At 47.1% G+C, this 27,681-nt stretch overlaps 1 protein-coding gene across 15 annotated transcripts in view; it reads left to right on the top strand.

The window, feature by feature from the left end:
- The first annotated feature begins 24,048 nt into the window (after positions 1-24,048).
- Positions 24,049-27,681, top strand: part of EPHB2 (EPH receptor B2) — a 116,384-nt gene continuing 112,751 nt past the window's right edge. For 9 of the 15 annotated variants that reach the window (XM_077931293.1, XM_077931299.1, XM_077931294.1 and 6 more), the window contains exon 1: positions 24,052-24,440. In XM_077931293.1, the coding sequence (XP_077787419.1) occupies positions 24,350-24,440 (91 nt within the window). In that variant the 5' untranslated portion in view covers positions 24,052-24,349. Of the gene's footprint in view, positions 24,441-27,681 lie in introns of all 15 variants that reach the window. The other 6 variants (XR_013393573.1, XR_013393574.1, XM_077931297.1 and 3 more) reach the window with 4 other exon arrangements.

Genomic DNA, 27,681 nt, shown 5'->3' on the forward strand with positions numbered 1-27,681 from the left:
CAGTTGCATCACTAACTGGCCAGAGCTTTGACCGCCAACTGGGAGGCTCTGAGGCCCATTGCTCCAGCAGAGGCCATCTGTGACCTAGAATCTGCCATGGCTGCCAAGGCAGGATAAAGGGTGGCTGCTCTCCCTAGGCCGAGGTTACCATGGGGACGGCCAGAGAGCAGCGTGCCTGGCCTGCGTTCAGCTCCAGGCATCCCTACCCAGCATGCCTTGCTGTCAGCCCCAACTCCTTCCGCTCTGTTTCCTTTGAGGCCTTCACATCACCACGCTGGATTTCCCTCTCTGTACAAATGGCCTCCTTTGTCCTTGCAGGAGGGGCTGGATGGGGCAGGATCCGTGTGGCCCCCCAAATGTGCCCTCCCCTCGGCCGGACTGGCTGCAGTGACGGGGATGGGTTTGCCAACAGTGAGAGTGAGAACAGGTGGGGAGTGAGGTTCGAAGCTTGTGACGCTGTTGAAATCTGAGCCTTGGTGCTGCGTTGACCAGACCACAGCTGCTGAGACTCCATCTGCACTATGAAGCAGCATTGTACCACTTTAAACAATCAAGGCAATCCCATGTAGGGTGCTGAGAGTTGTTGGGGGACATGGCTACATTTCCCAGTTCCATTTAACAACCAGTCACTCTTCCCAGCACCCTTAAACTATGAGGCTTCTGTCAGGAGTGAGTGCAGGAGCCAGGCCCTGTGACCAGTAGGGCTTCACAGGACTGGGCCTTCCTAAGTTTGTCCTGGAGAGGAAAGGTGCTGCCACACAGGTGAGGCCGCTTGGTTACTCACTGCACATGGTGGCAAGAGCCTAGAAGGGATATAAGGTCAACATTTCCCTTTGGCTCTTTGCCACAGCAACTCGTTTCCTGCCTTGCTGCATTTGGCTTCATGCTTCCTGATCCTCGGACCTTGGCTTCTTGACTCCTTGCTTCTCGATCCTCAGACCCTTGACTTCATGACTCCCTGCTTCCTGACCCTTGGACCCCTGGCTTCTGGTCTCTTGTTCCTGCTCCCAACCTGCCATCTTGCCTCCAGTCCTGATGTCCTCAGCCGGGACTTTGATCGCACATAGACTGGACTGTGACAGGTTCTTAGAGATGCAAGATGGAGCAAGCTTGTTTTCTACTGCTTCAGAGGGTAGGATCCGAATCGATAGATTCACAGCAGCCTACCCAATGCCTTGTAGGAAGACCAAAAGCAGGACCCCCCCCCCAGCCCACAAAAGTAATTCAGCCCAGCAGGGGTCTTAATCTGGCCTGCTCGGCTACTTTCACTGAACCCCACCCACCTGCCTCACTGACATCAGGTGTGAGGCAGGTGGAGGCGTGGCTGCCATTGCTTTGAAGCCTGTTCGCAAGTTGCTTGTCTTGAAACTGCTTGCAAACCGAAGAAACAGAGAATTGCAGCTGTAAATCATAAGTTTAAGGAAATTATAATGAAGATGAGTTAATTAATTAAATGGAGGGTTGCTGAGAAAAGGTAAAAATAAGGATGCAGAAAAAGGGAGGTATGGGGAAGTCCGGGAACTAAGGTGAAGGAAAATAAGTTTATGAAATTATACATGTTTATTTGTTTGTATGTTTTGTTTTGTTTTATTGTTTGATTTTAATACATGTTTGGAAAATTAATAAAAATTATTAAAAAAAAAAAAGAAACTGCTTGCAAACCAAATTTGGAAGCCAGCCCCCTCCAAGTTATCAGCTGACTGACCACTCTCACCCAGATGATGTTGAACTACAACTCCCATCACCCCTAGCTAGCAAGGCCAGAGTTCAGGGATGATGGGAGTTGTAGTCCAACAACATCTGGGGACCCACAGGTTGAGAACTTCTGGTGTACATGCTTACAAAGGAGCTGAGCCATGCAAACAAGTAAGTGTGCACACATTCGCACAATCACTTGCACATGTTTAGAGGTAGCTTGTACCTGTGTACAATGTGAATAGAATTAGAAGCTTTATCGGAGATACTGTAGCAGCAGATTTCCTGTATTTAAAGGGGGTCAGGTTAGATTATTTTTGATGTACCTTCCAATGTTATGATTCTGTTTTAATAGAAGGCCCCCAGAAATGCTGGTGGAGGCTTTTTTTTCTAGACAAAGACATTCATTTCCATTTATGGAAGCAATTTATAAGCTCCACTGACCTAGAGTGACGTATAACCACAACACTAAAACAAAGTGTTGTTTGTTTGTTTGTTTGTTTGTTTGTTTGTTTTTAAAAGCCCTGAATATCAATTATTCAATTTCAAAACAACTAACAGGAGGAAACAGTCAAGAAGAAGATGAATTGCCTGATCCCTGAATAATAAGCCTCAGAAGCATTGCTTAAAAACCTAAGTAAATATAAAAGTTTCTATCTGGCACCTACATATTGTTAATGAAGGAACTTCCTGAATCTGTAGCAGAGCTACCACTTCCTCTTCCTGGTCACTAGGGATGGGGCAGGAACTTGATTCACACTCGAAGGCAAACCTGGCAGCTAATTCACGCTTTTCAAAACAATACGCAAAACGAAACACAGCCATCCTTTGAAATTCACACTTCTCTGCATTTTTCAGTGCCTTTCTCCAGCCAAGTGTTGCGTGTACTAGGGAGAAGTTTGCATAAAAATGCATATATTTGTGAAAATTGCATTCTGTGGGGGGTGCGCGGAAGTGCTTTGCAAAGAAGTGCTCATTAGGCAAAACTGCATACAACAATACTGTATGCATGTCAGGAGAAATCTGCACTAAGATGCTGTTGATTGTTCACACCCACATTGTCCTTCTGACTGATTGGGGACCTGAGCGTCGTCCCCTTCACCTCTGAAGTTCCAGGTATCTGATACTTGGAGCAGGAAGGAAGGAGGAAGCAAACTCCCTGCAGAAACGCCAGTGGAGGAATGGTAGAGCATCTGCTTTGCATGGAAAGGGTTCCAGGTTCAATCCCTGGCATCTCCAGTTAGGACTGAAAATGTGCCCTGCCTGAAATCCTGCAGAGTTTCTGCTGGTTAGCGTTGATAATACTGAGCTAGATTGTCTGACTCAGTATAATGTAGTTTCCTTTGCTCCTATGTTGCAACTGTTCCTCTTGTAGCCCAAGGCCACCAGTCTGGTGCCTTCTAGATGTTGTTGAGCTCCAACTATCGTTTTTATAATATATAAAAATTCATTTATTTGGTTTTTCAGATTAAAAGTTTACAGTCACATATCGGACTTCCAGGTTAGCGCCTCCGTCAATGGCGGATTTCCTCTGATCGGGAGGAATCCGCTTCATGGGAATTAGGGTCTGGACCGCCACGGCGAGGCGGAGACCCACCAAAAACCACAGGCGGGAGAAGCCTGTGGACGTGGGATTCGGCTGGCACCTTTTGTGCCTCCCCTACTCGCGGGGAAACCCGGTTTCGGGGATCCGGAGCGACGTGGGGTGAGCGTGCGGTGCTTCGAATCGACCGCTCTTTTCACGGAGTGAAGCCGCATTGCTGTTGCCGGAGAGTGCTGACTTTTTCCTGTGGACAACTGGACTTTAAACAACTACCCGTGAGTAGAACGGAAAATTGGACTATGAAACATCTTAATTTGGTACCGAAGTGGGAAGGTCTAAACAGGATGTCCGCCTTCCGCTTTTGTAAATAGATTGAAGCAAAGACATTGCAAGCTAAAGTCTGGAAAGTCGTTTGTAAAAGACTAAATTTCCATCAGCTAAAACTACCAAACCCCCCTTGGAAGCAGGAGAAGAGGGGGGGAATCTAGACTGTTTAAACCTGCAGGAGAGAGAGTAAAGAAAGATAAATTTCCACCGTCTTGAACCTGGGAATGGGGTGTCAGAGACAGACGCTTTGGGGAAGTTCATTGACTGTGAATAAAACGTTTTTTGACAGATAGTTAAAAAAGAGAAACATATTGACTCCAATGTTTCCTTTTGCATTTAAAAGGAACAAAATATATGAAAAACGAAAGGAATTTTGTTGCTGGATCCGCTTTTAAAAAGACGGATACAAACAGAAATTGTTTCTTCTAGTGGGAGCTTGTGAAACTGTTGCTGGAGTCGATCTGGGGAATTTTACAGCTGTAGAGATTAAAGATCGTGAGAACCAGACATTGACCTTGAACAAGAATGTGCCCAGAAGAAGCTTTAGTGCTTGCTTTTTGCAAGACAAGCGCTTTTCTGGAACAGCTACATGAGAAGATGGATTTGATGACTGTTGCAGTTAGCAATTTTGGACAAACAGTGAATACCTATATAGAAACCACTCAGGAACCAACCCAGGAATCTGCCTTGACAGGGCAAGTTGTGCAGAAGACAAAGGAGGAGGTTGTTGCTGAACCTCAAGTAATAGAAATGGAGAGAGCCGCGGCCTTGCAGGAACATAAGTTGTTGTTTCTGACGACTGAACCTGGAGAAAGTCAGATTTGGAGAGATGGAGTACTGTTTGGTTTGGAGATGGGAAGTTGGATAGATTCCCCCTATGCAGGGATGTTTTGACTTTTGGGATCTGTTTTGGGCCAAGGGGAGTTTGGAGTTGTGGGGGCCCTTAACCTTGGAGGGACTTTGAAACATGCCTTCAAATACCTTTTGGATTTTAGTGCTGACTATGGAGAATGGGCTGACCTGTCGAGAAGGGATAAAGATACTGTCAAGTTGGAGTCTCCCCGAGATCTACCCCTCAGTGAGAAAGGAAGGAAATTAAGAATAAGATCAGCAGAAGACAAAGTAAAGTGCAGGTATAAACACGAAGAAGACCTGCAGAAGGGACATGGAAAAGACTTAAGAGCGTTGGATAGAAGGTCACCAGGTTGATGGACTAGATGGAAGGGATAGAAAGGACTGACAAAACCCGAGACCAGGAAGAAGAGACGATGGATGAAGATTGGAAGAAAGTTTAAAAATTCATTTAGAGAATTATTGTAAAATTAATGAGTGTTAGAAAAAATGTTGGAATGAAACTATTTGGCTTTAGTAGAAATGCTTTAAGGAATTATGTATAAATAAGTTTTACGTTTTAAGCTTTAGGGCTTTTTATGGTAAGATGAGGTTAAAATAAATTAAGGTAATTTAAGGACAGAATATAGTGAAAGATGGAAAGGATTTGCTGAGATAATTAATAACTAGAATACAAAAAAGGGAGGTGAGAGGAGGTCGATGAAACAAGTTAACGAAAGATAAAGATTTGGGAATATTGGATTTGTTTTTAAAATTTTTGTTTGCTTTTGTTTTTGGTTTTGATGTATTGTGTGTTTTGTTCTCTTTTTTCTTTTTATTGACTTGTATTGTTTAATTCCTTTTTTTGTCTATCTTTTTTCCTTGTCCTTTTTTTCCTCTGTAATTTTAAATTCTCAATAAATATCATTTTTTTTAAAAAAAAAAAGTTTACAGTCACATATCGAACATACAACATAAAAACAAGATTCCAAGGAATCTCCTGGACTTCCCTCCTCCCCTTTGTGAGTCCTATTGTTAATCATTTCCTCCTGCATCTTTCATGATCATCCAAATCTTTTCCATCTCCATTGTGTCCAAATTCACCATTAAGCTACAAGTGATATTCCAATCCTACTAATGATTTTAACTGTTTACAATGGTTTTTAAGATAGGTTATAATTTCCCCCCATTCCTTATTAAAATATTGGTCTCCCTGATTTCTGATTCTTCCGGTCATTTTAGCCATTTCAGCATAATCCATCAATTTGATCTGCCATTCTTGTCTGGTGGGGACTTTATCTTTTTTCCATCTCTGGGCCAATAACATCCGTGCAGCCGTAGTCACATGCATAAATAGTCTTTTCTGCTTCCTTGGGATTTTGAGTAAGGTTACCAGACGTCCCTGTTTCCTGGGGACAGTCCCCGGACTTACCAATCAGTCCCCATACAAAAGCCATTGAAGTGTCCCCAGATTCATTGAAAAAAAATCTGGTAACCTTAATTTTGAGCTCCAACTATCAACAGCCCTGTCCATTGTGGCCAATGCTCTGGAATAATAGGAGTCGAAGTTCAGCGAAATGTAGAGGGCTACCCCTGCTTTAGCCGATGGATGATCTCCTCCTTCCCATGATTTTCTCCCTAGGAGGTATGTAATGTATCATCCCACTGACTGTTGCTCTCCTCATTGATGAGAACACATAGGAGCCAACTCCTAGGGGCCATGGGGGCTAAGGCCCTGACAATAAAATATTTGAGGGGCTGAGTCCCACCCAAATAAAGTTGATGGGCACACACATTGAAATGGTGCGTGCACACTGTGTCATATGATCAATTATGTGAGGCGGAGCTTACCTGGGCCCCCACAATATGTGGCACACCCGTAAGAACATAATGAAAGCCTGCCTACAAGATCATGTAAAGGAGAACCATCGAGTCCAGCATCCTGTTCTCACAGTGGTTGAATAGAAGCAGCACCTGAGTGTAACATGTTCACCCAAACTGGGATTCAGTATTCAGATGCATCCTGCCTTTAATAGCAGAGGGAGAACATGGCTATCATTGTAAAGGTAAAAGTAAAGGGACCCCTGACCATTAGGTCCAGTCGTGACTGACTCTGGGGTTGCAGCGCTCATCTTGCTTTATTGGCCGAGGGAGCCGGCGTACAGCTTCTGGGTCATGTGGCCAGCATGACTAAGCCGCTTCTGGCAAACCAGAGCAGTGCACAGAAATGCCGTTTACCTTCCCGCCGGAGCGGTACCTATTTATCTACTTGCACTTTGACATGCTTTTGAATGTGCTAGGTTGGCAGGAGCAGGGACCGAGCAACGGGAGCTCACTCCGTTATGGGGATTCGAACTGCCACCCTTCTGATCAGCAAGTCCTAGGCTCTGTGGTTTAGACCACAGTGCCACTATCATTGTAAGTAGCTGCTAATAGCCTAATCTTCCTTGAATTTGTCAAATCCACTTTTGAAGTCAACCAAGTTGGTGGTCATCATTGTCTCCTGTGGGAGAGTATTCCACTGTGTGGAAAACCACTTTCTTTTATCTGTCTCGAATCTCCCAGCATCCATCTTCAATGGATGAGTTCCAGTATTGGTAAGAGCAAGGCCCAAGTGTGCTTCCCTTCAATTCTGGGCTAGAGAGAGGCAATTTTTGGTCTCTCTCAGTCTCTTGTTTTTCCAATTAAAAGTTCATGTCTCCACATTTCCACATCAGTTTGTACATTCTGTTCTTAAAAAGTCCATCCGAAGATACACCAGCGGTTTTGTGCAAACTTCTCTCAACATGTACATTTGTACGCCATTTCTTCTAATACCTTTTCCTGAAAAATCACCCCACCCGTCCCATAGAATTCATTTTTTGCACGCCATTTTCATGAGCATGTGCAACCTTCTTCACCCTTGCACATTTCTGTATGTGTTCCTTTGGCCTGAGACCTGAATTGCAAAATTCAGATAATTGCGAACACAGAAGGATGGCTGCGTTTCGGTGGAGTGTGGGAGGTTGGGGAATTTTTTGCAACTCCAACTGAATTGAACTTCTCGTCTACCATTGCACTGGGCTCCCAGCACATCACCCCTTAAGGGCCAGAGCTCACGAGTGTGTGTGTTTACTCAGAAGTAAGCCGAAGTGTCAATGTTTACCTGGCCTTACACACTTGGCAACCTCTGCTTACTGCGGCCCCTTCTCCCCTCTCCCAGGAGACCTCGAGCCCCCAGCCCACACTGCGAGGTTAGCATGCCGGGACAGTAGCTGGGATTCAGGGATCAGTGAGCATTGTAATGGCAACTGAAACCCTTTTCTTATTTCCCACAAGCTAGCTAAGCTGCTCGGCTCAGCCACAGACTCTCTCTCTCTCCCCCTCTCTCCCGGGAGGGCCCTCTCCATCTCCTTTCTCAAAAGGGGGCGATCCTGTCAAGCCTGGTCCCTCAGCCCAGCCATACAGCTCCCCTTAAACAAGCTGAACAAACACGGCCTTTATGGGAGCGTTCTTTTCTTCTCGGAGTGGAAGATGGGAGAGTGAAAAGCCCGCGGCTCCGGCGGCATCCCACGGCCGCCGAGAGCCTCACAAAAGGCCCCGTTTGGGCTCAAAAGGGGCCTGAAGCAAATCCTCTTAGGGGTCTGACTGTATGCGTATTCTTGTTGCGGCCCATCTGCTGGGAGAGGGAGAGGGAGAGTCCCGGGCGAGGGGGAAGCAGCGCAATGGAGCTCGCCGCCCCAGCCCACGGGAAACAAAAAAACAAGCCCAGGGCATTCAAAGAACTGAAGCGGGCTGGAAGGAGAAGAATGGGCACCCCACGTCACCCTGCTGATCCCAGGGGTAAATAATAAATACAGTTCTCCCAGGGGGTGGGGAAGGTGGGGGGAAGGAGGAGGGGTGTGTGGGGCATAATAGTCCCAGTTCCTTTGAGGGAAGCAGGGGGAGGGGGAAGAGATAGGTCCTGGGGTGTAAATTGCTTTTCACTGTTCTCTGCTCAGGGTATGGTGGGGGTCTCTTTGCACCTTTTGCTCACAAAGATGGCCAGGAACCCAGTAAATCTCTCATGCACAGAAATGCTCCTTCCAACAGACGCAGAAACTATATTTTATTTTATTTTATTTTTTACTTTACAGTGGTACCTCAGGTTACAGACGCTTCAGGTTACAGACTCCTCTAATTCAGAAATAGTATCTCGGGTTAAGAACTTTGCTTCAGAATGTGAACAGAAATCGTTCTCCGGCGGCATGGCAGCAGCTGGAGGCTCCATTAGCTAAAGTGGTGCTTCAGGTTAAGAGCAGTTTCAGGTTAAGAACGGACTTCCGGAATGAATTAAGTACTTAACCCGAGGTACCACCGTATTATTATTTTTATTTTTATTTTTATTTTATTATTTCTCAAAGCCCAAGCGGTGGACACTGCCAGACTGGGTTGGTCCTAGAGGACAGCTGAGGTGCTGCCTCAAAACACGTACCCCACAACTCGAGATCAAGTTAGCTAGTGCTTTTTTCTGAGGGTACTCAAGTGTAAGCAGTACCTGAACCTTCCCCCCCCCCCCTAGAACAGCCTTTCTCAACCTGTGGGTCCCCAGATGTTGTTGAACTACAACTCCCATCACTCCTAGCTAGCAAGGCCAGAGCTCAGGGATGATGGGAGTTCTAGTCCAACAATATTTGGGGACCCACAGGTTGAGAAACACTGCCCTAGAAGAAAAGCCCTGGTTAAAAAGGTGGCATTTAATAATGGAAAATGATTGCAATATAAGGTTAATTATAGGGAGCAGAATGTGAATTAGAAATAATTGGGAAAACCATGCAGCAACAAGATGAAATTATGGGCATGCCGAAAACAGAGGGTGGGAATAATAATAATAATAATAATAATAATAATAATAATAATAATAATTTATTATTTGTACCCCGCCCATCTGGCTGGGTTTCCCCAGCCACTCTGGGCGGCTTCCAACAAAGATAAAAAATACACTAAAATGTCACATATTAAAAACTTCCCTGAACAGGGCTGCCTTCAGATGTCTTCTGAAAGTCAGGTAGTTGTTTATCGCTTTGACATCTGATGGGAGGGCGTTCCACAGGACAGGCGCCACTACCGAGAAGGCCCTCTGCCTGGTTCCCTGTAACTTGGCCTCTCGCAGTGAGGGAACTGCCAGAAGGCCCTCGGAGCTGGACCTCAGTGTCCGGGCAGAACGATGGGGGTGGAGACGCTCCTTCAGATATACTGGACCAAGGCCGTTTAGGGCTTTAAAGGTCAGCACCAACACTTTGAATTGTGCTCGGAAACTTACTGGGAGCCAATGTAGGTCTTTCAAGACCGGTGTTATATGGTCTCGGCGGCCGCTCCCAGTCACCAGTCTAGCTGCCGCATTCTGGATTAGTTGTAGTTTCCGGGTCACCTTCAAAGGTAGCCCCACGTAGAGCGCATTGCAGTAGTCCAAGCGGGAGATAACCAGAGCATGCACCACTCTGGCGAGACAGTCTGCAGGCAGATAGGGTCTCAGCCTACGTACCAGATGGAGCTGGTAAACAGCTGCCCTGGATACAGATTTGACCTGTGCCTCCATGAACAGAAGTCATATTTATTAATTTTTTGGGGGAAATTGTATTAAATTTGTTTTAATTAGTGGCGGATTTGATAGAATTGGGGGGGGTAGGATTTGGCAAAAAAGTGTTTCATTTACTGTAGCAACTTCATGGTGAGTACTGGCACCTTTAGTTTTTTCTAGAAGAAAAGCACTGAAGGTAGCTAACAACCAGCTTAATACTCTGGTGGGCTACAGAAACAACAAGCGCTCCCAGAAACACGTCCCCAGCATTTCCACTCCTTCAAAGAAAACTAGTGAAATGCTTACACACACACCTCACCCCCAGCTCACAAACAAACAAATCAGGAAAGCAGCTACAAATTTGGAAGGCTCCAACACAAGTTTTTGAAATATTGCCAAGGATCCTGACTTGGCTGTTGCTTGGGTAGTTATCCTGCGACCCTCCGGAGGCTGTTTTGGACTGCGACTCCAGCCTACCTTAGATAGCGTTCCCTTGGAAGAGGGATGAAGCCACTCTGGAAGTGTAGCTCTGTGAGAGGGATTAGACAAATTTGTTCTTGTTGTTTAGTCGTTTAGTCGTGTCCGACTCTTTGTGACCCCATGGACCAGAGCACACCAGGCACGCCTGTCTTCCACTGCCTCCTGGTCAAACTCATGCTAGTAGCTTCGAGAACACTGTCCAACCATCTCGTCCTCTGTCGTCCCCTTCTCCTTGTGCCCTCCATCTTTCCCAACATCAGGGTCTTTTCCAGGGAGTCTTCTCTTCTCATGAGGTGGCCAAAGTATTGGAGCCTCAGCTTCATGATCTGTCCTTCCAGGGAGCACTCAGGGCTGATTTCCTTCAGAATGGATAGGTTTGATCTTCTTGCAGTCCATGGGACTCTCAAGAGTCTCCTCCAGCACCATAATTCAAAAGCATCAATTCTTCGGCGATCAGCCTTCTTGATGGTCCAGCTCTCACTTCCATACATCACTACTGGGAAAACCATAGCTTTAACTATATGGACCTTAGACAAATTAGTGGATGATAATTAATGGACCTTCTGCATGAAGTGCCATTTCACTGAGCCATGACCATTACCCTCCTTCATGGAGAATCAGGCTATCAGTGGCTACTTGCCATGCTTTCCTTCCAATGTCAGAGGCAGTATAGCCCTGAGGGAAAGCATGGCAAGTAACCACTGGTAGCCTGAAGGGGTATAATGGGGATAATGGCCATGGCTCAGTGAAATGGCACTTCATGCAGAAGGATTTACAAGTGGGCTGTTGGCCTCAGGTGCTGCTTGCAGGCTCCCCATGGGCATCTGCTTGGCCACTGAGATAACAAGATTCTGGACAAAATGGTCTGATCCATCAGCCAGGCTCTTCTGGTGTTCTTATCCTAAGGATGCTCAGTCCACCCCCTGCTTGGCAAGACTGGGCTGGGGAACACACCTTCTTGGTGACTCTGTAGCTTGTGGAGGATGTCCTGGATTGCTTGCCAGGAAGCAATCGAGTAATTTCAAGGCGACTCCGCAAGTGTGTGAGTTCCTGTGTCTCTGTTCAGTCGTGGCATTAGATAAGCAAACATTGCAGTAATGAAAGCCAGGCTGGGAGGAGGCCGAGCCATGGAGGGAAGTGGTTGTTTTAACAGGCAGAGAGAGCAGAGAGTTGGAGGAGAAGGAGGGGAAGCAGTGAAAGGCAGACTGGAAGCTGGCAGCCCATTGCAGTCCAGGGTAGATCATAAGAAGAGCCCTGTTGGGACCAGGAGTTGTTGGAGCTGTGGTTCAACAGCACCTGGAAGACCACGAGCTCCGCACTCCTGAGTTAGAATGGCGCACAGCTGTCAGAACTTGAGAGGACCCTAGTGTGGCTCATAGCTCCATGGCTCAGTTCCTGGTCTTTCTACTTTACAAGATCTCAACTCTTAACAGACCATGGAGCACGTTTTGGCCATAGATCTTGGAAAGTTGGGCATGACGTCTAACATGCCTCACCTTCAGGATGCTCATCTCTCTGGTCTTGGCCACATTCTCCCCCAGTTTGGCTGCTTGGTAGGCCAGGTTCTAATTCATTACTCCATTGTTAGGGGGGGGAAAATAACAACTCAGTTTTGGCACAGATGAAGAGTCATGCAGGATCCGGCCAGTGGCCCATCTAGTCCAGCATCCGGATCTCACAGGGACCAAGCAGATGCTCAACGGGAGGCAGCAAACAGGAGCTGAGTGAAACAGCAACTCTCCCCACCTGTGATTCCCAGAAACCAGTATTCAGAGGCATCCTTCCTCTAAAGACACAGCCACACTTCTGCTTGCCCTGCTGCATCTCCTTGGCCTGGGAAAACCTGCTACTTACTGCTGAATTGGAGCAAACATCAATTGGGTTTTCTCTGGATCGGTGTTTGCTCTGATTTAGCGCCAAAGAGTTGGTGTGGCAAAATCCACTCAGTTTCTCATTTTTCCCAGCCTTCACATTTTAACATCAATTAGCAAATTCTTCTTATTTAAAAAGGTCATTTTAGTGCTAAGTTCTCCTAATATACAAATTATTTTATGCAAAACAGTTTTCATTTATCTAATGAATTTCCATATGCCATTCCCAATAATGTATGCATTTTAGCTAGTGAATGCATTTTTGCATGGGTTACTTGCCTGGAGAACATCATTGCAAAATTGGGAGAGGTCTGAATTTTGAAGGACAACTACAATTCAGTTCACATACTGCTTCCGAAAGTGTGATTTGGGTAGATGCTCCATTAAGTGTGAACTGAATTGAATTTCTTCCCTCATCCCTCATCACAAATGGAGAAAGCATTCTTGGGAATCTCATAAAGAAGAGGTGGGTTTTTCAATATTGAGGGGTAGGGGAATCTCATCTTCCAAGGATTGCCCAGGAGATATTTAGATAAGGTAATGGCAGCAGGTGGAGTTATACCATAGATCAATGGAGATAGATAGATAGATGAGAGAGGGAGAGGGAGAGGGAGAGGGAGAGGGAGAGGGAGAGGGAGAGGGAGGAGAGAGAGAGAGAGAGAGAGAGAGAGAGAGAGAGAGAGAGAGACTGTATTGCCCTTTCCGTTCTCTTCCCCACCTCCCCCAGGAATAGGTTTTGGGCTAAAAGTCTGGAAAGGATTGCTGACAGGAATTATTTTGATGAGATCTGTTTTCCTTTAGCAGATCAAGATGAAACAAAACGTATAAAACGGCTTTTGAAAATGCAACATCAGCAAACACACACACACACACACACACACACACAAATACACAAACCCAGGCATAAATTTGCACAGCCCGGGGGTTGTATCTCCTTCTGGAGATCTTTTCATTTTGGAGATCTTTGTGCTGTTTATGTATGTTCAGGGAGCAAGGGACTTAAAAGAAGGATGTGCTCTGCTTTCATGACAGTGGTGATGATGACCAGTGGTTTTAAGCAGAGAAACTTCAATGAGAATAATTCTAATTCCACCCAACAGGTTCTGGAAGTACTAAGCCTGGCATGTCAAAGGAGGTGGGTCCAACACACCTGGATTTTCAAAAAAGATGCTGGAGGTGAGGGAGGCGGCGGCAGCTTTGATGTGGATTTTTCTTCCTTCCCTTCTTCCCAGACCACTGCAGGATCTGACATGTCGCCCCTCACCTTTCGGCCTGGCCACCTCTCCCTCCCGATTCAGCTTTGCAAATTGCTCCATGTCCACAGCCCTGCTGCTCTGCAGGTGAGCATAGGGATGGAGAGCTGGCATGCCATCCATCAGGCTGAATGGATGAGCAGCTCACCTGTCAGGCTGCATTCAGTCACCGTCCATCTGAAGTGAGGCAAGAGGGCAGAAGTGACAAACTGATGACCCGCAGAAGAGAGGGGCCTCCATCCCACATGAAACACTGCCAGCATTACCTGGACATGTGAAGATCCCAAGGTCCAGCACTCCTACTCCCATGGTCTAGAGGGAAACGTCACAGCAACCTTGGCAAAGCCAGGGGCAGAGACTGGATGGGACACAAATATAGGCCAGTTGAGGATGCATGATGGAAGAAAGACTGGATATTAAAAGGTTTCTCTGAGAACCAGCAGGGTGAGTGGAGTGTTTAGTGATCCAGGGCTCAAGATGGAGGATCTGGTTCACAATTTAAGGTGAACCAACCCAGCTTTGACTTCCCGAAACAATGCGAGAACAAGAATCTTAATAGCTCAAAACTGGAAGACCAGAGAAGTACCATCGAAAGCACAATGGCAAGAAAAGTGGATGAACTATGCAGAGTTAGCAAAGTTAATGCACAAACTGCATAAAAAAGGACAATAGCGACTTTGAAAAAAGAATGGGAACCCTTTACGATATATTTGCAGAAACAACAGAAAGAAGTGTTCTCGCTGGCAGGATTTCAATAAACATTTGCAATTTTATTTACAGAGAACAAGAAGTACAACAATGTGATAACATAATATTGTATATAAACAGCAGAATGTATCATCTGACGTAATAAACCAGAAATGGTAGTTGAGGGAAGTCAACGGGGGCGGGGGGGGGGATTGGAAAATATTTGTTTAGCAATGATGTTGGATATTTGTTTTGAGAAAATTAAAAGAAGTTATTTAAAAGATAAAGAAAAGAAACAGTGCAAGAACCGAAATACAGCTATTTTTTTAAATCCACGGTCCTCTGATTTTTGCAGTGCATTGCTCCAGCCAGATAAGGTGACCAAATTGCATATAATTAGGGGGAAGTGTGCACCCCAAAACATGCACCTAGCAGACAAAATAACTTGTCTGTTAACAGAAAAGCGCACTGAAATGCTGATGAATTTTTAAATTGCAAACATTTGCAGGCATGTGGTGAAGGGAACTTAAGACTGGGATGATGAGGAATTGGGAGAAACTGACAATGACAGTGTGGTGTTTGCCCACCTAGGTATGTGACATCATACTTTCAAAAGGAAAGGGTTAACTAATTGTAAAATGACTAACCAATGGGAACCCAAGGGGCAGAGTTAGGGTGGTTGAGAAGACAGTCTGGAGTTAGAAGAGACGGGGAAGATAAGTCTGTGGGTTGGGCTAGTCTGGAGTGAGAGAAATTGTTAAGAGGAGTCAGTCAAACTGTTGAGATAATCAGTCAGAAGGTATTAGGAAGGTATAGGCCAGTAAAGAAACTAAAGTTAAGATACTGAAAGGAATATTATCTGAGAAACCATAAAGTTGTTAATGTTTGTAAAATAAACTTGGGGGTTTTTTGGTTCACTTTTAACAACTGTCTGGACTCAGTGTTTTACCAGAGAGTAATGGGTTGGTGGCAGCGGGGAAGCGAGCACAGTGGTGGCACAGGGATCAACAGATCGTTAAACGTCCTGGGACCCTGTGTGATCGCCACCGACAGTTTCATCGGTCCTTACTCCAGGCACCAAGATAATTGATATCGAGAAGGTTAGGAATAAAATAAATATGGTGGTGTTGGTGTGTTGGATTGAGGCAACTTGGGTTCAAATCCCTGCTCTAGCTTAAAGTTCATAGGGTAAACTTGGTCCAGTCACTATTACCTCCCAGCCTAATCTCCCCTACAAGGTAGTTGTGAGGATACAGAGGGAGAGCCAGGTAGGTCATCCTGAAATCATTTGAGACCCAGGTATCCCAGCATTCCAGGGGATAAATAACCGTGACCACTAATGGAGCCAGGTGGGCTTCCCTGGGGCAGGCATTCCTTACAAAGGATGCCAATTACAAAAAGTCGTTGTCTCTCAAACTTCCCATGTTGAATATCAGAAGGGTGCAGGTTCTCTGATCTAAGTGAATTAAGTGTGTATTAGGTGGCGGCGGGGGAAGTAACAGAGCTCCCCCTTAACAAAGGAGGGTTGGAAGTTGCCTTTGTGAATCAAACCACTGGTCCCTCTACCTCAGTAATGTCTATGCCATGGGTAGGCAAACTACTCATGGATCCGGCCCAATCGCCTTTTAAATCTGGCCCACAGACAGACCAGGAATCAGTGTGTTTTTACATGAGTAGAATGTGTCCTTTTATTTAAAATGCATCTCTGGGTTATTTGTGAGGCGTAGGAATTCATTCATTTTATTTTATTTTTCAAAATACCGTCTGGCCCCCCCACAAGGTCTGAAGGAAAGTGGACCGACCCCCCGCTGAAAAAGTTTGCTGACCCCTGGTCTATGCTGACCTACTCCAGTGTTTTGGGCATTCCTAGCCCTACCAGTGAGCAAGTAACTCAGTAGTAGAGCATCTGCTTTGCGTGCAGAAGGTCCCCGGTTCAATCCCTGGCCATCTCCATTGGGGGCTGGGGATTTTCCTTGCCTGAATTGCTAATTTGGACGGATCAATGGATTTGCAGACTTGTAGGGTTGGAAAGAACTCCAAGGGCCATCTAGTCCAACCCCCTGCAATACAGGAATCTCAGCTACAGCATCCATGACAGATGGCCCAACAACCTCTGCTGAAAAACCTCCAAAGAAGGAGAGTCCACAACCTCCCATGGGAGGTTGTTCAATTCCCAACATCTTCATGCAGGACAGTGAATGTTGGAATGGTCTGACTCGGTGTCAGGCAGATTCCTCGTTTCCACACATTCTTAACAGCAGCTGAGAAGCAGCAGCTGCCGGTCACTGCCAAGTTGAGATCTGTCACCAAACACCGTTCCGCCACCCCCTTCCCTTTTCTCTCTCTCGGTGTGTATGTGTGCATGTCTCTGTGTAAGTTTCCTCTGGGCAGTTGAATGCAGGGAGGGGGGTGAGGCAGGAGGAATTCCTTAAGACAGTTCCCTCTGGCTGAAAAGATTTGCTGTGTGCACTCACTCAGAACTGGATCCAAGCTCCAGGCAAGTTTGCACCGTTCACAAGGGGGGGGGGTGAATGCAGGTGCCTAAAAGTTGTCAGCGCAGTAATTATTGATGGCCTCTGCGTGAAGAGGTGATTCTGTTCACTCCTTGAGGTTGCAGGGGGGAATGGGAGAAATGGCCCATGAAATCCTGTAGGATGGAGATACGGTACAAGCTGAATATATAGGATATTGCCTTAGATCAGGTCGGAATACTCCCGCCCAGGAGTAGGGAACCCCTTTCAGCCTGAGGGCTGGATTCCCTTCTGGGAAACCTCTCAAGAGCCACATGCCAATGATGGGCAGGATCAGAGGCAAAGGTGGGCGGGGCAATGAAAACAAATGTCACCTTTCCAGCCAAGCAAGAGTCTATCAGGGTTCAAGGACACATTCCAGCTAGGCAAAAATGCTCAGGGGTCATTGCAGAGCAGGGCAGGTGAGGAGTGTGGTCTGGGAAGAGTTCATTTTAAAAAGTGGGCTGGGGGGGGGGGGAAATTGGTAGGAAATTTTTAGTCTAAACTAAGCCAATCATAGGGACGCGGGTGGCGCTGTGGGTTAAACCACAGAGCCTAGGACTTGCCGATCAGAAGGTCGGCGGTTCAAATCCCCGCGACAGGGTGAGCTCCCATTGCCCGGTCCCTGCTCCTGCCCACCTAGCAGTTCAAAAGCATGCCAAGTGCAAGTAGATAAATAGGTACCGCTCCAGCGGGAAGGTAAACGGTGTTTCCGTGCGCTGCTCTGGTTTGCCAGAAGCAACTTAGTCATGCTGGTCACATGACCCGGAAGCTGTACGCCGGCTCCCTCAGCCCATAAAGCGAGATGAGCGCCGCAACCCCAGAGTCGGTCACGACTGGACCTAATGGTCAGGGGTCCCTTTACCTTTACCATTAAGCCAATTATAATTTTGGGAACCAAGTTTCTTCATATAGTCCTTATAAATTATATGAAGAAACTTAGTTCCCAAAATTATAAATGGCTTAGTTTAGACTAGAAACTCCACAGGTAAACAAATTGTCTCTCCATTAAGTGCAAAATGATTACAGGCAACTAAAGATATGAGATCATATAAACTGTATAGTGGTCGAAGGAAGTCAACTTTTTCTATTTTTCTTTGGACTTTTTTTTTCTAATTCTCTCCCCCCTTTCTTTTTCAATATGTATTTTTTCTTATTATTACTTGTTTTTTTTTTGGTATTCAGTAATTTGTATTATCTGTATAACTGTATTCTTTTTGGCATGTATGTAATAATAATAATAATAATAATAATAATAATGAAATGCAATGGAAAACGTGGGTTCAGAGAATGATTAACAAGAAGTAACCCCCCACAATCAAATTAGGATGGATGCTGATTGAAAACTGGACTTAGTATCTAACTGAACGAAGATTTAGTTGTATCTATGTTTTACTCACAGGTAGGGATGAAATCCAATTCAGGACTCAGTTAAAGCCTAATCTATCAAAGTCACACTTTTCAAAAGAATACGTAAACTGAAACACAGCTATAACGCAAAATTCGCACAGCAAAAATTCAAATTCTGCTATGCAGTTCACCAACCAAACAAATATTAAAGGCATAAATTCGGGAGAAATGTGCATAAAATTGAGTGTGTTGGTAAAAATAATAATGCACAAAAATGCATCACACATCAAAAGTGCATACAAATATGTGTTTAATAGGAGAAATTCACACAAAAACGCTAATGGGTTTTCATTGGGGGGGGTTATGCTGCAAAATGTGGATAACTGGATTTTATATCTATTGCTTTTTGTATTTTTACTGTTGCTACGATAACTGCTTTTGTTTCTGATGTTTTTGATCTGTTTTATGGTTCTCTTTTGTAGGCTACCTTGGAAATCTAGATTGATAAAATTATGTTTATTTATTTTATTTTTCAAAAAAGATAACTGAATTTAATATGGGGGTGTGTGAGAAATTGTGAGAGGGCCAAAATGGACAGATTCTTTCATTACTAAACAAGTTCATTTATTTCGTTGGATCTATTCTGAGTAAACCTTTGTTGAATACAATCCTATGCCCGGTCTTTAATGAGCATTCATTCTAATTTGCTTACTCAAAGCTTTCTTGGTTATTTGACCACAGGTCACAGAATCACTGAATTTTAGAGGTGAAAGCTGCAACAAGGGTTATCTAGTTCAACTCCCACAATGCACAAATCTGAGCCAAAAAATCCCTGATAGATGGCCTTCCAGCTTCTCTTTAGACACCTCCAGTGATGGAGAGTTTATCACCTTCTAAAGGAGCCCATTCCACTGCCCAACAGCCCTTGCCATCAGAAAGCTCTTCCCAGTATTAGGTCTGAATCTCCTTACTTGTAATTTGGATCCATTCATCTGGTTTCTACCCTCTGAACCTGCCGAAAACAAGCTTGAGCGTTCATCCCGATTTGCTTGCACAAAGCTTATGCGGTGCTTAGACCATGGGGGTTGTGGCCAATTTTAGCCTTACTCAGGGTAGACCCACTGAAACTTAATGACCATGACAAACTTAGGTTCATTCATTTCACAGCTCAGTTTGCTAAGAGCAAACTGTGTTTATGGAAGACAACCTTACTTGGCTATGAGTGATTGCCAAATGGGTGCTGATAACGCCAAGGTTGCAGATTCGATCTCCATATGGGTTGGCTGCCTATTCCTGTACTGACCACTGGTCTTGCTAGCTAGGGAGGATGGGAGTTGTAATCTAAAAGCAGCTGGAGACCCAAGTTTAGGAAATACTGAACTAGATGATCCTCAGGGTCATCTTTCCATCTCAACAGTTCTATAATCCTATGGTTCCATGATTTCAGTGGGTCTATCAAACTAGTCATAGTCATTAATTTCAGTGGGGCTTCCTTGAGTAGGACTGGTACTGGCTAGAACCCCATGGTCTAACCACCACGTACCGTATTTTCCTGTGTATAACATGCCCCCGTGTATAAGACACCTCTTATTTTTGAGGACTCCAAATCGAGGAAATGGGGGGATATTGTATCCGTGTATAAAAAAAATTCTAGTCTTTTTTTTTAAATCATTTTTATTGATTTTCCAATAAAAAACATCCAATTAAATATCCAATCATAATACTTCAATTAAAAACCAAAAACCAAAATAAAAAAGATCAAATTATAGTCCAATTTTATTTATTAATTTCTTGGGGCTCCCCATGGTCTGGATTTCTTATACATTCTAGTTTTATAAATGGAAAAGTATGGTAAGCAAATCAGGCTTAAGAACAGATAATCTGAAGGAGCATCCTCTCTCTCTCTCTGAAACACATCTTGTCTTTACCAAGATGCGCATAGAAATGCACAAGAATGAACACCCCCAGAGCTGGTGCGTTTCATTCTGAACTGTGAGAAACATATGCTGAGGCATATTATGTTTGTTTGTTTGGAATCAGACATGTTGTGCCTGTCTGCCTGTCTGTCTGCTTGTAGTATGTCTTTAACCCAGAGAAACAATTAGACTCTCTTGGCTCTCGATTTGCCAGAGGAGAGGAGATTGCAGAGCAAGTGGATAAAAGCAGGCAGAGCGGAGCCTTCAGCAGTGCGTAAGGATGCCATGGGGGAGCCTTGGGCACTCTTCCCTGACTGTGCAAGAAGGGGGCTACCCCTGCAAAGTCTTGGAGGGCGTGTGGCAGCAAAAGAGGTGAAACTCTGCCTTTGCAATGGACAAATGTCAACTGCTGTCGTCAGACGCTTAGCAGTTTGTTCACACTATCAGAGAATTATGCTTCTTTCAGTGGCCCAGCCAAAGATTGGTTTTGTGAACTAAGGTTGATTGAGCATGCTTAGACAACATAGGCCCATGAGAGAGCTCACACTACAATACTAATACTAATATTTTTATGCTGTCCATCTGACTGGGTTACCCCAGCCAGTCTGGGTGGCTTCCAACAAATCAAGAACATAAAGCACAGTAAAACTTCAAACATGTAAAACTTCCCTATACAGGGATGCCCTCAGATGTCTTTTAAAAGTTATATTAAATTTATTTCCTTGACATCTGACGGGAGGGTGTTCCACAGGGCAGGTGCCACTACCGAGAAGGCCCTCTGCCTCGTTCCTTGTAACTTCGCTTCTTGAAGTGAGGGAAACAGCAGGAGACCATCAGAGGAGGACCTCAGTGTTCAGGCTGAGAGATAGGGATGGAGACGCTCCTTCAGGTATACTGGGCTGAGGCCGTTTAGGGCTTGAAAGGTCAGCACCAACACTTTGAATTGTGCTCGGAAGCACACCCTGCTTGGTGTGCATAAGGTCCCAGCTTCAGCCCCCTGCATTTCCAGGCAAAGCTGGGACAAACTCCCTGCCAGAAATCTTGGAGAGCCCCTGCCAGTCGGTGCATACAGTACTGAGCTAAATGGCACTGGCAGAGGAAGGGCAGTGTGGTGGGTGCAGTCTGCCCCGGGTGTCATCCCTGAGGGGGGTGACATTGCCACCCCACCACCCTGGGATGCTCACCGCAGGTGGCACACCCCCCCCTGGGATGCTTGCCCCGCCCCTGTGGGTGGCTAGCCCTGCCCCTGGGTGCTGGACCAATGGCCTGACTCAGTACAAGGCAGCTTCCTGCTGATATATATATATATATATATATATATATATATATATACACACATATATACACACACACACACACACACACACACACACATACATGAGAAATTGTTTTAATTGTGTTTTTATACATTACACACACACACACGTCTGTTTATTATTAAATTGCTTTGATAAACTGAATCAAATTCATGGACAGTGTCAATATAACACTGGAAGACACCCACAATGAACCATTCATTTAATGCACACCAAAGATTTAACTGAGCAGAAAGCTCAGGTAAAAATACCACCCAATAACTTCTCAGCAAATGAAGCCCCAAAGTGGGTGTCATTAGCACCTAGTAACACCCCGCCCCTTTCAATATTTTATTCTCAACCCTCATAAGCCAGAAAACCCACTTTGGAATATATTTTGGAAGCAGTTCCCTTGTGAAGGGTTTTCAGGGCTGGAAGAAGGAAACTGCTGGCAAACACAGAGGGGGTGTACCCAGTGCTGCTCCTACTCAGAGTATACCCATTGAAATGAATGGCCATGGCTCACTTCTGTCTATTAACTGCAGTGGGTCTGCTCTGGGCAAAACGCTGTTGGGGGTAACCCAGACTCTTTTGCCTACTCACAGTTCTTCTGGAAACAACGCTCTAAACAAATGTTTGGAGGGTGCAAGAGGATGACAAGCAGTGAAGGGAGAGCCAATGGGGTGAATGGGGCAATGCCCCACTCATCTCCTACTGTCTTCTGTCAGATACAAACTATCTTCTTACTTATAACCAATCAGGGGGTGGTAATGCCTTTGTCCACTGTTGGGCTTCCTGCCTCCTTCTGCCTATTAGTCCCAAGGGGAACCAACCACCAAAGGTGTCCTTTCCTTTTCCAATACAAGTGGTACAACCAATTTCTATAAGAAGTTATCTTGTGAACTGCCCTGAGAGATTGTGATGAAGGGGAGCTATATTATTAACAACAACAACAATTCAGATCAAAACCCCGAGGAGCGACAAATCTCAAGGCAGCGAGTAATGAACCCCACCTCCTGTTCATGCCACAAGCCAACCAGACTGGGATGAAGATGCTACTACCCGGGCTATCAGAAGAGCCTGTTCTGGATCACATCAAAGGCACACCTAGACTCTCATCCTGGTAGCTGATTAGGTGCCTCTGAGAAGCCCACACAAAAGGGGCATGAAGGTGACAGCAGACTCACATCCTTGCTCTCCAGCAACTGGTATTCAGAGGTAGACTTTCCTTAATCTTGGAGGCTCTGTCAAAGCCATTGACAGACCTCTCCAACTCCAGGGAAGTGTCTGATGTCTTTGTAAAGCCATCTAACGCAGAGGCAACCATTTCCACCTCTTGCTGCAATGAGCAGTTATGCACTGCATGAAGAATAATACTTTCCGGTTACTCCTGGTCAACTGATTTCAATGGGCAGCCCTACATACTCAGTTTGGCTTGATTCGACAAAGTTAATCTAGCTTCCCAAAGAAAATGTTATTGCACGTTGTTTTCCTTTTATGTAAAAACCATTTAGTCTTTACATTAAGTGGTGGTAGTGGAGAATCTACAAATAAACACATACATGATTTTTGCATGTTGCTAGGTGTCTTTCCCTGGGACAAGTGTTGCTGGACTTCAACTCCCATCAGCCTCAGCCAGCATGGCCAATGGGCAGAGAGGATGGCAGTTGTAGTCCACAATGTCTGGAGGGACTTCCCTCCCCTAGAGTGAACCTTGGTGGCTGAAACTTATGTGTGGTCCAGCCTCCTCTTTCCACCTGACAGTGGTGCAGAGTAGCAACTAATATACTCTAGACTTAACAGCCCACTTCCCTTTAAGGTGGTCAGTTTCACTTATTTCACAATGCCTGAGTCAGCCCAGGATTTCATAGAATCATAGAATCGTTGAGTTGAAAGGGACCCAGTGGTCAGCTGGTCTAACCCCCTGCAATGCAGGAATCTCAGCTAAAGCATCAATGACAGGTGGCCATCCAACCTCTGGTTAAAAACATCCAAGAAGGAAAGTCAACAACCTCCAGAGGGAGACTTTTCCACGGTCGAACAGTCTGAAAGTTCTTCCTGGTGTTTAGTCGGAGTCTCCTTTCTTGGAACTTGAAACCATTGGTCCCAGTCCTACCCACCCAGAGTAGGAGATAACAAGCTTGCTTCCTCTTCCATGTGACAACCCTTGAGATATCACATATATATAACCGCAGCCCACCTTGGCCAGCCATAAAGCTTCTGAAAAAGCCGTACTCCCCATCATCTGGTAGACTGCTCCTGAACACGGAGGCTCCATTCTGCAACGGGGACTAGCAGCAGCCACTGAGGGCCAGAGAGCTAGCATATCCCCCTGGGGGATGCGGTGAGTGAGATGGCCGCAGGACGGATGCATCTCACACCCCTCGCAGCGGATCTCCATGTGCACAGAGGCTTCTGAGGCCACACGTCCAATTCTCCGCCCCGTCCCCCAAATATGCCGGATTAACCCTCTCTATCCTGGAAAGCTCTAGGGAAGCGCTGGGCAAGCCCTTTCCCCGGCGACAGCGGAATCCACAAGAGCGCGCAGGCAGGGCGCAAAGGCCGGCGACGTGCCCAAGTCCTCGCGCTCGCTGGTCTCCTGGCGCGGCCCTGGCGAGGCAAGCGGGCGGAGCGGCGGCGGCGGCAGCAGCAGCAGCCCCTCGCTCGCCGCCCCCTCCCCCCGCCAGTCTCCTCCCCGCGCCCCCTCCCCTCTGCTCCCCTCCCCTCGCCGCGCCTGCCTTTGCAGCATCCCGAGCCTTCCAGGCAGGCAGGCAGGCAGGCAGGCAGGCAGGCGGCCAGCCCAGCGCGCCTCCGTCCAGAAGCCGCGGCTCTAGCTCCCTCTCCCAGAGCGCCAGGCGGACACGGTCGCGGACGGAGCGAGCGAGCGAGCGTCCAAGCGGGGCGCGAGCGAGCCAGGCAGCGCCCCCTCCCCGATCCTCCTCCCTACCCCACTCCAGCCCCCGATCCTCCTCCTTCCCCCCCCCCCCCCCGCCGGCCTTGCCGCTCTCCTCGGAGCTCCATGGCCGCCTAGAGCCCCTGAGAGCGCCGCGCCATGGAGCCGCCGCCGGGCCCGGGTGCGCTCCTGCTTCGGCTCGGGCTCCTGCTATTGCCGCCGCTGCTGCGCCTGGCCGCCGCCGTGGAAGGTGAGTGCGAGCGGGCGACGACGAGGATGCTGAGCCGGGAAGGGCGCCCCGCGACGGCCAGCGCTCGGGGTTTTTTTGTGGGGAGGTGGTGGGTGGCGAGAGGAAGGGGGAGGGTCGAGGGTAGGGGAGCCGAGGCCGCTCAGCAAGAGCCCTTCCTCGGACCGAGAGAGCCAGCACCGCGTCGCTCTTTCTCCGGCGCCGGCTGCGGCTCCCAGCCCCCCTCGACGGGCGGCGCTCTCTGGGAAGCGGCCGCTGCCTTGGCAAACGCGTGCCGGAGCCCGGAGTCCGGGGCGCGCTGAAAGGCCGCTCCCTGGCCCGGTCTGGCCTGGCTGGCAGCGGCCGGGAGGAAGAAGGAGGCCCGGCCAGCGAGTTGCCTACGAGGATTTCGTGAGGGCGGCCCGGACTGGGCTGGGCTGGGCAGCAGTAGCTTCTCCTACGGTGGCTCCTCCAACGTGGCTTTGCCATTCGGATTTTGAAAGCTGCCTCGCTTCCTGGCGTTGGCGCGGCTCTGCTTCCAGAGCGTGGTTGGGCTTTTGTGCTGGTGGGGGAATGGAAAGGGAACGGGCACGATGCTTCGGAGGTGGCCGCAGCCCAGGCTGGAACTTGCTCTCTCTTTTTGGGTTGCAGGAGGAGAATAGGGGAGCCCTCAGGAACCAGCGGGAATGGTGCCTGGGCGGTCGCCTCATCCTTTGACATCCTTTGACAGGTGGCCGTCACCTGGGGTGCTTAGGGACACAGGAAGCAGAGGCAGGCCGTCTAGCTCAATATTGCCCACACTCTGTGGCAGCTCTGTAGCAGTTCAGCAGGAAGCCTTTTCTAGAGATGCCAAGGGTTGAATCTGGGACCTTTTGCCTGTGAAGGCCTATCCCAAACAGGAACACCGAAAGCTGTGAATCATCGAGCATCAATTCATACAGCTCTTTATTGTCTATCCTGACTGGCAGCAGCTCTCCGGCGTTCCAGGTAATGGCTCTTCCCAGGTCTATGAGAAGGTGCCATGAATAGAACTTGGGACCTTCTGTATGTCAAACCTTTCATCTTCCATGAGGACAGGATGGTCCTCATTAACTAGCAGGAATGATGTCCCCACACGAACGGCCTCATCCTGTGACAGTTGGCCAGAAATTTGGGGAGGGGCGGGGAGCAGAAGAAAGGTGGGCTACTCTTAGTGGCCAGCAGGAGCCGACATGTTCTGCAAGGTGGAGTAACAATGGGCTGCCTTCACTGACCCTCTAGGAGAAATGTGGTGGATGTTCTCATCTCACAGGTTTTGCCCTACTTGGTGCTTGTGCGTATGTGTTTATGAATGGGTTGCGCTCACGGCAGCAAGGCTGATGCATGAATGGACCTCATCCTGCAGTCACACAGCTAGGAAGTGGTCTGGAGGGGGTGATGGACCGCCTTCACTGACCACCGCGAATGAATGTTGCTTGTGCAACGCCATTTTAAGACACAAGTCGCAGGGCTGGTTCTGCCTCCCCCCATTCTGTCTCTGCAGAGATAGAGCACCCATCTTCCCTCTCCATTTCCTGCTAGATGTGGGCCCAGATGGACCTGGAAGTTACCACCTGGTGCTCTAGTACGACATGCTAAGTGAAAAGCCCAACTCTTGGCCATGTGCAATGTGCTGTGGCCTTCCTTCCTGGGGATACACCAAGCACAAATTCAAGACATGACATGCAACAGTCACTTTTAGGGGCGTGTCATTCCCCACCCCCACCCACGTCCAGGACTGAGGCAGGCACACATTTCGCTTCATGATTTGGGAGCCACCTACTGCCCTGTTGGAACTTCGGCTTTTTTCTCCCCCAACTTCCTGGTGGTGAACCGGTGGCAACCACAGATGCCAGATATTTTCGTTGCAGTGCTGACCGCGTGACACTAGATTTGTGAGCAGGATTATTGTTGCAATATTTGGGGTTCTGCAGGCTTTTATGTATTTGCAGAAGTTCAGGGGATTGGGCAAGAGGGTTAAGAAATGGAGAAACACCTGCTTGGGGGGCAGCCCCCCTCCATGCAGCTTCCATCTGCTCTAGTTGTTTTGTAGCTACAGATTCATCAGTCATGACTTCCTTGGGTTTCTAAGGGTACTCTCAGATCCTGTCCTGTTGATTTGATTTTTGGGAGCGGGTGGATGGGTTCCAGATGATGTGACTTCTCATGAGAATTCCCTTACCCCAGTTAAAACCATTTAAACCACTGTTCTCTGCAACAAACTACTCAACGTGTGTGTGTGTGTGTGTGTGTGTGTGCGCGCGCGCGCGCAGGGAATCCACCACAATGTAAATATTGAGTTGTGTGTGGATGGATCACATGCCTCAAGCAGAATGCTGTAGATCCATGAATGCAGCCACCAATATTATTATTTTTTAGCTTTAGAGAGGGGTGTGGTGTTTGGATTTCAGTTGAAGCAGCTTTTGGAGTGGCTGTTTAAATCTATTCTCATTTGTTTTCCAAACCCAAGACTCCTTCCTCCACCCCCCCCCAATGGGTTTAGGAACATAGGAAGCTGCCTTCTACCAAATCCAACCATTGGTCCATCCACCTCATTACTACATGCTTTCCAGCATTTCAGGCAAGGGAGCATTCCCATCCTTACCTGGAGATGCCAGGGACTGAACTTGGGACCTCCTACATGCAAAGCTGATTCTCTGCTCCTTAGCTAAGGCTCATGATGCTCGGTCAGAAGCAGCTGAGAGAGAGAGATTGTGTGATTTAGAGCCAGCATGCAGCATGGAGGAAAGTGTGAACAACCCCTTTCCCCAGCTCTATTGGTGTAATCAAAATTGGAATCCCAGTGGCTATATATATTTATATAAAGCACTAAAGCAAAGAACGGGGGAAAAAAGCTTGGGAGATCTGATAACAGCTCCCCTGTGTCAATTTTGGCATTAAGATTCTGCCAAAGCCAGACTTCTGTTGCTTCCCGCCCCCTCCCCCGCCCCATGTGAACTTGGTTACCTAAAATACTGTCATTGCAGGAAGTGCCCAAGTACAGGAAATACTCCTGTCTGAAATCCTGCAGAGCTGCTGTTAGTCAGAGTTGACAACACTGAGCTAAACGGATCGATTGTCTAGCAGCTTTCTATGTCTTAAGGGAAGGGCCTCAGCTCAGCAGTACATAAATCATCAGGTTTGCATGCAGAATGCCCCAGGTTCAATCCTTTGGTAAATCTAGCCAAGGGTTAGGTGCACCCCTTATGTAACTGATTGATCACCACATTCCTGCAGATAGCACCTT

The sequence above is a fragment of the Podarcis muralis genome, chromosome 7 (genome assembly GCF_964188315.1).
Source record: "Podarcis muralis chromosome 7, rPodMur119.hap1.1, whole genome shotgun sequence".
Classification (NCBI taxonomy): Eukaryota; Metazoa; Chordata; class Lepidosauria; order Squamata; family Lacertidae; genus Podarcis; species Podarcis muralis.